The sequence below is a fragment of the Macrosteles quadrilineatus genome, unplaced genomic scaffold (genome assembly GCF_028750875.1).
Source record: "Macrosteles quadrilineatus isolate MER2022 unplaced genomic scaffold, UCM_ALF_1.0 Scaffold_74__1_contigs__length_567022, whole genome shotgun sequence".
In the NCBI taxonomy this organism is placed as follows: Eukaryota; Metazoa; Arthropoda; class Insecta; order Hemiptera; family Cicadellidae; genus Macrosteles; species Macrosteles quadrilineatus.
In genome coordinates, this window is record NW_026542667.1 from 111,294 (window position 1) to 124,717 (window position 13,424).

General features: G+C 37.0%; 1 protein-coding gene across 1 annotated transcript in view; it reads left to right on the forward strand.

The window, feature by feature from the left end:
- The window catches only part of LOC128981987 (probable dolichyl pyrophosphate Glc1Man9GlcNAc2 alpha-1,3-glucosyltransferase), a 78,110-nt gene that overhangs the window by 40,234 nt on the left and 24,452 nt on the right, over nucleotides 1-13,424 (forward strand). The window contains exons 4-5 of the mRNA XM_054401017.1: nucleotides 3,167-3,427; nucleotides 6,720-6,825. Of these exons, the coding sequence (XP_054256992.1) occupies nucleotides 3,167-3,427; nucleotides 6,720-6,825 (367 nt within the window). The remainder of the gene's footprint in view (nucleotides 1-3,166; nucleotides 3,428-6,719; nucleotides 6,826-13,424) is intronic.

A 13,424-nucleotide genomic window follows, 5' to 3' on the forward strand; every position in this document is an offset into this window, starting at 1 on the left:
ACAACTACTTAGAACAGACGCCAGGGGCAGACTGAGTAAAGAAGGCAGATGAAACTTGAGTAGTAGGCGGGGCGAGAGTCACGTGACAGGCCACGCGACTTTCAGCCTTATTGCATTCGTTTTATTGTTGCACCGGGACTAGTCTGTGTCCCTTTCTGTATTTGCTCTTCTATAATGTGACTTATATTTGAGGAATTTTTGTATGTGCCCGATTACTTCTTTCACTCGAGAATCATCAATTTGATTTTTTCCACCACTGACGCCACGACAATCACGAACTCCTTCTGAGCGCTTCATACTTTTCAGAGCACTATTTACTTTGCAACTGGATATTCTTAAAGTCTGCAAAAAAAAAGTTTTACATACAATCATTCCACAAATTTTGTACAACCTACTACATTTCCTTTTGTTTGATGTTTTCACTCTTTTTCGTTTTATGTCTAAACTCCTGAACCATAGAGCAAATCAATGCACGCTGAGCATCATGCGAATCAACACTATAAAACTTGTCAAATTCCTTTTTGGCATTTTCCTCACTAACTCTTTCCAAACATTTACACGGGCAAATATAACGCCGGAAATCTTTGGATTCTTTGAACACATTTCTTTGTGTAAAATAATCGTTGTTTTGGATGCACAGTCTTTTTCTAGTTTCTAGGTTTTGGTTTTCATACTTAAGTTTTCTTCCTCTTTTTGGCCTTCCTTCCAGTACCGGTAATCGATTTTCACCTATTTCAGGGTTGGTGTTTTCCACATCTTCAACTGTATCAGGGTTGGTATTTTCCACATCTTCAACTGTTTCAGGGATGGTATTTTCCACATCTTCAACTGTTTCAGGGATGGTATTTTCCACAACTTCAACTGTTTCAGGGATGGTATTTTCCACATCATCACTTGAAGGCTGTTGTAGAATGTCTTCTGCTTGGTCACTGCTAGGCCTGCCACATTCATTTTCATAAAAAGTCAAATTAGAGAATGGCTCATCATTGATTTCCTTACCCACCACTACACCTGCATTCAAACCATTGCTAATGTGTGTTAAATTATTATGATAAGTACTTGTCTTAAGTGGTGTGGAGTGCAACTGCTCAGAAGGCAGTTCAATAATTTCACAGTTTTTTTCTTGATCGTCAAAGCAATAACTGTGTTCAGTATCTGTTTGATTGGTAAATAAACCTAATTCTTCTGAATTATTGGCATCAACTGTAGGGATAGACTCATCAAAAAAAGTTCTTGGCAAATCTAGTGATGTGTCATTAAACGACGATGAAAATATGTTACCTGGTGACTCCAAGTTAACAGGTACTAACTCTGTAAGATCCACATCCTTTGGGAGTAGCGGATCTGTAGGCCTACTTTTAATGTCTGAGCTTGAAGACGAACAGCTACCATTAGTTTGTATACACTCCAATATCGGTACTTGAGAAGATAGGTTGCGATTCTCTTCAGTCAGGAAACATGTATCTTCTTTCTGAAACAACAAAATTAAAGTTTCATGCAAATAGGGGTTCGGTTTCATAAGCAGTTCAAGTAACTTGCATTTAATTTTATCAATATTTTTTATTTCGATAGGCTTACTAGGCCTACCAATATGTTACAGTTGATATAACGGTTGTGATAGGTTTTCCAGCAATAACCTAACCTATAATCGCTGCAGCATATTGTGTAAGTTGGCACTCGCAAAGCAACAACATTTCACCGCTGGAGGTTGCTCTCAAACTTGTAAGCCTACTTGTAGGGAAAATGTCGGTACTTTCCTGTTAAAGGGAACATTCATTATTATCGATGATTTTTTCTCGATATATCGATATTAACAAATTGAGAAACATATCAGCTGGAGCTGACAACTACGATAAATATTGTTCAGTACAGTATCAACAAACGATAATGAAATGAAAATGTTATAAAAAAATAACCTAACATAACTAACCAAACTTGCTGTGTAACATTTAAAAACTCCGTTTTTAACAGCAAGTTTGTTTGGTTATGTTAGGTTAGCTTAGAACAGTTTCATTTCTTAATCCATATAATAGACTATTTTAGCCTAAACAAGATCAGTTGTCAATTTGTTTAACGGATCGGAAAACAAAAATATCGATATATAGCGAAAAAATCATCGATAATAATGAATGTTCCCTTTAACAGGAAAGTACCAAAATGTCAAAATAAAATATTTATAAAAATACCAAGGCTATAATTATAAAATACTTTAACCCCATTCGGTTATAATATCAATAGTATCAAAGTAAAAAAGTATTGATACATATTACTCAAACTGTTTGTGAAACAAACCCCGAAAATAGGCTTTGGCTTAGGTTAAGGTTGTAGGCTATTTTTCCTTTCAAACATTAATCCGTTACATAGGCCTAGTTTAGTCATCAAGCATTACTAACATTTCATTAAAGGTACAAGTTATAAAAGAAGTCTATTATAAGTTGTTTTAAAGAAGTTTACATACGAAAGAAACTTGTGATTTCTTACCTTTAGAGCTTGAGATTCAGTTGAAATCCTTGTTGCATTTGCAATAATTTTCTTCGTTCTTTTTTTCAAACTATCCATAATTAAATTACAGAGAACAAAATAACAAATAATGGCAACACTCTCATCACAAATATACGCTTACAACAAAACTAGGTTAGTGGTACACAACACATACAGCTGATGTAGTTTGTTTTGTTATGATTGTGAACAGATGTAAACCAGTCATGCCACCTAATGCGTTTGGCATCACAAGACCAAAGACCAGTAAAAGGCGCTTGGTCTACTGTTGCAAAACTAAATATGGGATTATGGCTTTTGGTTTTGTTATGCAAAACAGAAAATCAAACATTACTAAAGTGGCACTTAAGTTTTCCAAATATTTCATGGCAACCGTTGCTAGGACAAGGATGGTGATTTTTTTGTAGGTTAGTTGCATTGTTTCTCAATAGAATGCGCAGGAATACTGAATTAAATTGGCGCTTGGTATAGTGATGCATAACACCGTCCAATTGTGCATCAGAAACAGCTGATTTAAATATTAGATGATTGTTGAATGCTGAAATATTGCCAACAAACTGAAAGATCTTTAGGTGCTGGGAATTTCCCTCTTTGTTATGGAACACAGTGTAAGTTGTACTACGCAAACCCTTTATCAAATTATCAACCCCAACACTACATGTTGCAGGGCAGATTTCTGGAGGGAGCTTTCTGGTTCGCAGTGTTGCTAAATTTGAAGCACATTTTCATGTATGTTGCTCCAGCCTATGGGGTGTATTTGCTGCGTAACTACTGCTTCGTCTCTACGCCACAGACTCACTCAGGCAGTGGTGAACCTGTCAGATGGAGGTCCTTCTCTCCTTCACGCTTTGCCAAGCTTGCTGCCATCGTAGCAATTGTTTTTCTCATCTCTTTCGGCCCATTTATTGCCATGGGACAGCTTGGCCAGGTAATTTTTAATTCTACTTTAAATTTTTTTTTTTAACTTATTTATGTGACTTTGTAACCCTTTTAAATGTTTTTAACTACAGTAGATATATTTAGTATCAAACTTTCAAGCTTTTCTGATGCGCCATTAACCCTAGCAGTGGCCAATGTTAGAAGTGGGGAATGGCCAACCCATTTTGGCGATTTTGCAGACCTTTTTTTGAAAATTCGTAAAAATTCAACCGTACAAGTAAACCTAGCCAACCTCATATTCATTTTGTTCGGAAAGAACAGGAGAATCTAGAAATAGTAATATCATAATGATTTAGACAGTGTATTTTATCGATAAAGTGAAAAAAATAAAAAAATTTGAATTTTTTTTTTTGAAATTTCAAAAGCGGCCTTGGTATTTTTTTTCTACGGATTTCTTTATGGGAAATTCATTATATACATTTTGTAGAAAATCTAATTCCCTACATAGAAATATATAACATGTTAGGAAAATATTTTTTTTTTATAAGTTTTTGGGGCGAAATATAATGACAAACGGAGAACCGAAAAAATTGAGAACCGTACAGTGTTAGTTTATGTTGTAAAAAGTTCTATAATACATGTGTATACTAATAATGATATATACATGTTTGTAAAGCTAATGAAGTAAGGAATCAAAAAAAGTCATAAAGTTTATGGTAAAAATAATTTTTTACCTATAAACATACGTATATAAAATAATGTTTATATATTTTAGCGATTTCTCGAAAAACAAAATTCACAGTACTTAGTATACAACTTTTGTACCAAATTTTTTTACTTCAAACCAACATAATAATCTTGTAGTGTATTCAATTACCAACATAAAAATGTATAACATGTTAGAAATATTTTTTTTGTAGGTACGTAATAGGGACATAATAATACAATAACCGCAAAACCGCAAATAAGTGTAAACTATAGCCTACAGTGTTTGCTTGTGTTGTGAAACATTATGTAGGCTGATGATATGTAGCCTACATATTTGTAAAGCCAATGAAGTAAGGAATCCAAAAAAGTCATAAGTATGATGGTAAAAAGTTATTTTCACCTATGATTATGTAGGCCTATCAATTTGAGAACGTTTTGAATTTTTTGCGCATTTCGAGAAAATGGAGTGTACAGTATTTAGTAGCCTATATAATTTTTTACCAAATTTTTTACACCCAAACCAATATAAACATGTTGTAGTGTATTCATTTACCTTTATAAAAATGTATAACACCTTGGGTAAATCATTATAACCCCTCTGAATGTCAGAATCGTCCTTTTTGGACATGATGCTAACAAAATAGCCTACAGTAGTAGGCCTATTTAGTATAGGCTATAACTTTTTTACAAAATTGTTTACCCCCGAACCATTATAAACATGTTGTAGTGTATTCATTTACCTTTATAAAAATGTATAACACCTTGGGTATATCATTATATAGGTACAACAATCTCTGAATGTCAGAATCGTCATTTTAGGACATGATGCTAACAAAATACAACCTTTTATGAACACTATTCCACACAATTCAGTAATATTTATGCATGAAGATAACTGTTATACACACACACAACACTTCACTTACACTAACACTACGAACTAATAACATATTTAGTAATAAATCGCGGATAAAACTATTACGGCAACAACACAAACAAACAATGGCAATACAAGACAGCTGACAGACTGTGGCAGTAATGACTCACTTCCGTCGTCTACATCACTGTCTACATGCGAGCATACAGAAATAACCCTGAGTGCAGGGCTGCCACTCTCTGAATCTAAATTTCTTCCTCTTCAAAATGATATACTATATGACTAGTAATAATAACTTTCACTGTATATAATTCGTATTTTCCATACTGTCACCAGACGACTGTTGGCCATTTGTTAGAAATTTCGAAAACAGCTGTTTTCATAAAATCGTACCGATTGTGCAATCAATATTTAGTTATAAATATCACTACCACAATGAAGATAAAATCAATGGCTATCCAGTGGTATCACCCGCAACATCCCAAGACGAAAATTACCCGAGCAGGGTAATGCCAAACAAGACGTGTTTTGCCAGTTCCCAAGTGTCGGCTGCAAAAGTCGTACCGCGCCAAAATTTCATTTGATTTCAAATCGTCGTGACATTGTTATATACCTGCTACAGGGTTTGTTTATGTAATCAAATGAAAGTTCAGAATGTGATCTTTCGAATGGTATATATATTATTCTAATCTGAGTTGATTGTAAGTGTTTTTTTTACCGTTAAAAAAATTTCGGCCCATACCGTAACCAGACGACTTTGGCCATTCTAAGCATCAACGTCATACCGTAACCAGACGACGGTTGGCCACTGCTAGGGTTAAGGGTTGAGAAAATTGATTATCCCTGAAAAAGTAACATAAAATTGTGCAACCTAATGGTAATTTTAAATAGAGAATTTGTTTGTTTTTACAATTTCAATTATTTAATTGAGTGTTCTTGTAAATCTCTGATTTTTCCAACCTACAATGGCAAAGATGTATTAAGAAATCCAGCACTACTATTATATATACTACTAGCAGAGTACCCGTCCTTCGTACGGGGTTGGCATGTAAGTATAAAGTGACATTAGCGTATGGTTTGACAGCTCCATTTAAGTAATGTTAAATAATGTTTACATTCAGGATAGTGACATCATTATTTTAAATATGATCCTTACCCTCTCTGTTCTAATATTCATGCAGTATTTAAATGAATGTTTGAACCAGCTGTATGGAATTGTGAAATCAAAATTAATTTGACAGTTAGTACTGCTTGTTTACATTTTTAAACTTTGTAGGTTTGTTCTTTGTTGTCATGGATACCATCAATCAAAATTTACTTTGAAATCTCTCACCTCCGATTTTTGAAAGCCCACGGGGCATAGCCCTAGGACAATATTGAAGCGGGAATAGTTCTATATGTATCCTCGGAACTGTAGCTTCATGTGTGTGCAATTTGAGCCCAATAGGTTCAGTAGTTTTTGAGATTAGCTCATACAAACACACACACACAGACACCACCTCTTCTTTATAATAGTATAGATAATTCAATTTTGTAACCAAACTAGTTTTGCTGTGATCACAGACTTTGTCTGGTTGGAAAAGACGTCACAGTGACACAAGTAACAAAACATCTAATAACCATATACAAATATTGAAATATTTGACTGTCACTTTTACCATTTTAAGGTAAGCCTGCTTCCCAAAAAAAATCCAGGCTCTGGAGTTCTATGTTTTTATTTTTGCTAAGGCTTAGTAAAAGTTTGTGTATGTTGCAGGTTTTGTCTCGTTTGTTCCCATTCAAAAGAGGTCTCAGCCATGCCTATTGGGCACCGAACTTGTGGGCTCTCTACAATATGGCTGACAAATTGCTTACTGTTGTAGGTATGGTTTTACCAAATTCACGTTTTTTTACCAAGGTGTTTTAAGCAATAAAAATTGATTAGGCCTATTTAGTTTCATTTTATGGTTAGCTAGCATTGGACCACACCTGTAATTTAGAACCCTTTCAACCTCTTCGTTTAACTTTTAGTAATTATATTGCCATATACATGCCTGGGCTGAGTTTAAGATTTTTGCATTATTAGATATTTAATAGAAAAATATATTTTATGTAATATTTGGAATATGGTAGTTTTTTTAAACTTTATTTTTCATGCTGAAAGTGTCTAAACAGTTAAAACAGATAATTTTTTCATATCAATAATTATTATGAATAATATGAATAGGTACTTTGTGAATAATATACGGTAAATCTTGAAATTGACAGTTACGAAGTTTGGTGGAATTATTTTTAGGCTAGGTCCATTTAATAAAAACAAGCATAACTTTGTTCGTAAGTATTATTACAGGTAAATAAATACAAAACACTTACATTTTAGTAGTGTAGAAGGATGTGAAACTCCTTCATGCACGGATGAATGCACGGGGGCACACACATGTAGTGTAGGTGTCTTGACTCTTCTTGGGTCTCCTCTTGGCCTTTGGATTTTTTCAGTGGGTGGAATGGGTTCCAAAAATGCTTGGCGTTCAGTTGAAGTCTGGCCAAGCGATGGCCTCCCACCTTTGAGACTATGCTTCATCACATAGTGTTGCAGAATCTCTTTATCTATATACTTATTTAATACGCAAGCAGGTTTTTTGTGACAATTACTCCTCCGAAACTACTGAACCGATTAACACGTTTTTGGTCTCGTTGGAAAGAGCGTAACGTGATGTTGTGCAGGAATCTTTCTATTTAGGGAAATAATTAGAGAGTGAGGCCCTGGGGCCCTTTAAAGTTTCACCCTCTGCTCTTCGAACTGTCAAATTTAACACGTTGAATGCTCAAAAAATAAGTATATACCATCACCGGTGGCTAAAAATATTTTATGTCAAAATCACTTACCAAATGGTGTTGTGAGTCTGGTTCGGGGTCGCCGTCATAAAAAAACGAAGTTTCCGATCGTCCCGTGACGTCATCAATACCGCCGCTTTTTGTCGGCGTGCGCCACCAGGGTGCGACGCTCCGGAGAAATTGCACAATAATCCGGATTTCTTGGCATAGTTTGTCAGTTTATGTATCAACATCACTATTTTTTTCACTTTTTCACAGTTTTCGGTCGTCCTAAGACGTCATCACTTCCGCAGCTTTTTGTCGGCTCCGGAGAAATTGCACAATAATCCTGATTTCTTCGCATAGTTTGTCAGTTTATCTATAAACATCACTATTTTTTCACTTTTTCACTTTTTCATTTTTTTTTTAGTTTTCACAATGTTTTTTTTTATTTTTTTTCACTATTACTAAATATTTACAAATAATTACAGAGTCTCTGTTTTGACTTTACATGGAGTCGTGGTACTTGTCAAAGCACCGAATAGGGCATAAGCCTGGTTCATCAGGACAAGCTGGGCAGAAATACACTACATCCAATCTCTTGCCCTCCTTAGAACACACCCTGCATTGTTTCTTTTTGCGTTTTCCAGCAACGTCAAGCGGTACCTTCGATAGTATGTGGTTCGGTCTCTTCTTGGTGCTGATACTAGCTGGCGATTCGATACTGGCCGGTAGAAGGTATTTGATGACCATGTGCCTGTAATCATACAGCTTCATTTTGTTGTCAATGTACGCAAGGTTATACATTGACCAGGCATTCACCATCATCACTTGCAATACATGCACGTACACCTTCTTGTACCAGCGTATTGTCTTTCTTTCGCAGGGATAGTACGACATCATCTGTCAACTTCCTTCATGTGTCCGTTACACTGTATAACTGGTACCGGCTTCTCCCGTAGTTCACCACGCTTGTTCCTGCTGTTCTCATAGTGTTCTCAAATTCTGTGCTCATGTAAAGAACGTTTCTCTTGTCCTTCCACTTGGCTATGAGAACACCTTCTGCGTATCTCGCTACAGTTTCTCCTTTCTTCAGTCTAACCGAGGTTACCTCCTGAGGTAAGTACTTCCGGTTTTTGCGCAACGTACCAGTCACGTACGTTTGCATGGACAACAATTTGGCAGCTAACGGGAACCCATTGTAAAAATTATCCATGTAAAGGGAATGGCCCTTCTGTAAAAAGGGGGTCATCAGTTGCATGACAACTTTTGATGCGTGTCCTGGCCCACTAGTACTGTCGCCCTTGCCTGCATAGATCTTCATTTTGACAGTCAGGCCATGAGGTTCATTGAGGCAGTAAAACTTGATACCGTACTTGTGACGTTTATTTTTTATGTACTGCCGGAATACAAGTCGTCCCCGCCATAGTACCATTGCCTCATCAATTGTTAGTTCTCAACAGGGGTAGTACAACTTTGCCATTTGATTATTGAAATAGTCAATAACATCTTGAACTTTAGCTAGACGGTTGTCTGACTGATCGTCTCTATTGGTGCTGAAATGTAGGCATCGAAAGATTAGCATAAATCTATCCCTACTCATGTACTTGCAGAAGAAAGATATGTTATACATGTCGTCAGTTCGCCAATAATCTTCCAGACGGCTTAGCTTAATATGGCCAGTGTGAAACAATAAGCCAATGAACACCTTCAATTCAGGCACAGTTAGATCTTTCCATCTGTGAATACGTGACTGTGGCATAGTAGTATTGCCGCAAAAAAATTCAAGGGCATACTTGTTCGTTTCGCGAACAATCATTTCTAAAAACACATCGTCCCGCAACATTGAAAAGAATTCAGATGGTTGATTTGCATTAGGTATAGGCACGCGAAAACCTTCGTTACCAGTGAAAGGGATATGTTGCAAACCTGCAGTTTGGGGGAGCCACGTGGGCTGGTTGGCAGCCGTGATGTCATCCTCGACGTCAAGGTCAACCTCACTTTCCGCGGAACTCTCATCGCCACTTGTTGCTATGTCCTCCTCACTCAAAAGCTGATCTTCATGAGACGCACTAGCCATTATTGTACAACACAAATCACCTAAGGGTTCACAGTAACTCACTATGACGTAATACTAACGATACTAATAAAAAAGTCACGGAATCCGGGAACGGCACTAACTGGGCTAAGGTCGGTACGTACACAGGTGGCTAACGCAATAGCACCCTACTCCGACCACGGCTAAGCTCACACTGACTCAATGTATTTCAGGTGGTCTGACGCCGACTGTTGTCAGCATGCGCCACCTGGGAGCGCTGGCGACGCCGACTAAAATCGGTGCGCGCAGTCAACGTGTTAAGTATTTACAGCTGACTTAAATTAATTGATATATTTTAACATTCTTTCAAAATGTAAACATGGCAAATTTCAAAGCCAATGGGGCGTAGCCCAAGGGAAATATGAAAATTAAATTATATAATATTGCATTGTCATCCATTTGTGAGCTATGTTACAAATTTCAAGTCTCTAGCTCATCGGGAACTTTGTTTAAAATTTATATTAAAATTTGTAGGAAAGCGAGCTAATTTAATAACAAGCCCATGGGGTGTAGCCCAAGGGAAATATGAAAATTAAATGATATAATATTGCATTGTCATCGATTTGTGAGCTATGTTTCATGTGTCAAGTCTCTAGCTCATCGGGAAGTTAGTATAGTTGATTGCAAAATTTGTACCGGACAAGAAAGCGAGCTAATAAAAACGTTTTTATAAAATCAAATCTATTTACAAGTCAAAACTCACAAAAATTATTAAATTCAAAATATATCCTACAAGTTGTCAAAATGAAAAATGAAAATATATTTACAAGACAAAACTGACAAAGATTATGAGAGTCTAAAACCAGATAGGCCTACTACAAATAGGCTAGTCAAAAATAAAAATATCAAATATATTTACATGTCAAAATTGACAAAGATTATGAAATTTAAAACAGATCCTAGTCAAAAAAATGTAGGGTAGCCTATTTACAATTCAGAATTGTCGAAGAGTATGATTGTCTTTCATGCAGGGGCTGATGCAGAGTGGGACATCGGCGCATGGAACGCACATGTAATATGTGTCTGTCCTCTTTGAATGCCTCCTCTTTGTGTAACGACACACATGACATTTCCTCCGGGGCCGTGGGTTGCTAGGGATGGCAGGAATTGGCTCTAGAAAATGTCGCTGAGTCAGGCGCAGCTAGGTGTTTCACCGGGAGAAGGTCGACCGCCAAGGGGTGGGTTCCCGCAGGGCAGTAGATTTCCAATATGCCCCTTATCAATTCTTTTCTGAAATCTGACAGGTGGGAATTCCTTCCAGTCTTCATTTTCTTTAGAATATGGGAATTCCTAATGGCTACGTCGAGAAGATGGAAAAATAGCTTCTTATACCATTTGATGGATTTCCTGCCTGTCACATTGAACGATAACTCTATATCACCTATGTCAACTGCTCCCATATTAGCATTATAGTCTAAAATGCTCTTCGGATTTTTAATTTTCTGTCCGGTTTCCCAGTTAGTTTTGCCACTTTCCGCAATTTCAGACTGGTGCATGGTCGTCAACATCCTGACCTCCCTCTTATCCTGCCATCTCTCATACATCATTTTGTCCGTATGGTGAACATCGACATCATCTACTTGTGGTATCCGCGGTAGCTTTTTGGCCAAGCCCTGCCTGTCTGGCAGCACGGTTCATAACATGTTTACATTGTGCTTAAAAAGCTCCATTGCTAGATACGAACTTACATACCAATTGTCTATTTAAACTTTGTGGCTTAAGCCAAAGAAGGGTTCTAAAAGGGTTAGGACCACTTGTCCCGTGATACCTATGCCCTCTAATCCGGAGAAACCTAGATTTGTCTCTGCTCCAACATATGGCTAAATGTGAAGCACTAAGCTCGTGTCACAGTCCTATAGGACGAATAGTTTGATGCCAAACCTGATTGTCCTTTTTTTTGGGTATATTCTGTCTGAAAGATAGTTTACCTTTAAGTATAAAAACAAAGCCTCTTCAATGGCAAGTTTTTCAAACGGTGTGATTTTATCGGTCATTTGTTTGTTCAGGGAGTACAGAATGGGGTTTATCTTATGTAATCTGCCAAGAAGTCTAGGGTTAGGGACAACCGAATTGTTGAAATGCAGCATTCAAAGTATGGCTTGAAATCTATTCCTGCTCATAATATCCCTGAAGATTTTGGTTTCAATTAATTTATCAGTGGACCAATAGTCTCTAATTTCATTTTTCCTGACATGGGACATTAGAACACACAATGCCAAAAAACATAGCATTTCATGTTCATTGACTGGTTTCCATGTATTTAGTTCATTTAGAGAAACGTTTTCTAGGTGAGAAACCACTTCATTGAAATACAGATTCGTTTGTTCTACAATGTGGGAAACCAAGATCGAGTGGGAACATTTTGAAGAAAAACTTCAAATTACTTGAAGTTTCGGTCAAATCCACATTAGGATTTATTCCACTATTGGAGTTGTCAAAATCAAATATTTGAGGGGTAAAATCCATGTCATGAATCCAAGGAAAGGTTGCTGCTTTTGGTTTTTGAACCCTCCTCCTTTTCGTAGGCCTAGGTCTTGGGTCATTACTTGTATCAACAACAATAGGCCTACCTGTATTTGAAGCATCACCACTAGGCCCAGGAATTACAACAATTAATTGGGGTTTGTATATTGTCTGTAAGATCGGTAATGGTGGTTTCAGCAGTGGTGGTGAATCTGCTCGTGTATTGTCAAAAATATCTTGTGGCGAATCTGCTTGTGTTTCATCAAAAACGTCTTGTAACACTAAAACGTCATCGTCACTCATCCTCAAGTCATCTTCACCAATGTCAAAACCCACTCCCGAGACATCACTAAGATTTTCATTGTCTAAATATTCACTAATTTCTTTGTCACGAAGTGATCGCGATGTACCCGAACCACTCGCCATTGTAAATAAACAAACATACAATACGAGTACTACAAACACAGCTGCTGTTTATCGATCGCTGCAGGGATGCCGTTACAGTTAGCGCAAAACGAAATATACCACTCGAAAGGCAAGATTTCCCTGAACAGAACGGTATCAAACACAATATACTTCTTCTTACATCGATGTAGAAAGCGCGGCAAATCTAAACTGCACCACGGACACGGCGGCGCGTCGCTGGGCTGGTAACGGGGCTAGTGCACGGACGCGTCGATGGGATTCAACAGGTTAAGGGATTAGAGGTCATTCATTATATTATTCTTAAGGGTGTCAAACATTTTAGGAATAATATTCCTAGAAGAAGTTGACCTAGAAGGAACTTTGCATCATGTACTTGTTCATTTGAACAATCCCCAAAAATCACTTTTCTCCACAATTGAATATGAGTGGAGTCCACATACGATGAATTTTCCAATTCGTCTTGTCCATTCTGCACATGTATTTAAGTGTCAGTCGTTTTCAAAGTTTCTTTGTATAAAAACTGTGATGATTTCTAATATCCTTGATATTACAACTTTGATCAGCTGTCCTGGTTACTATGCAATGGCCCAGACATCAAATTCTCAAGAAGAACAAGATGAGGCACAAAATGATGTACAAATAAATGAAAATCCAACCGATGTTATTGAAACAAGTGAAAGT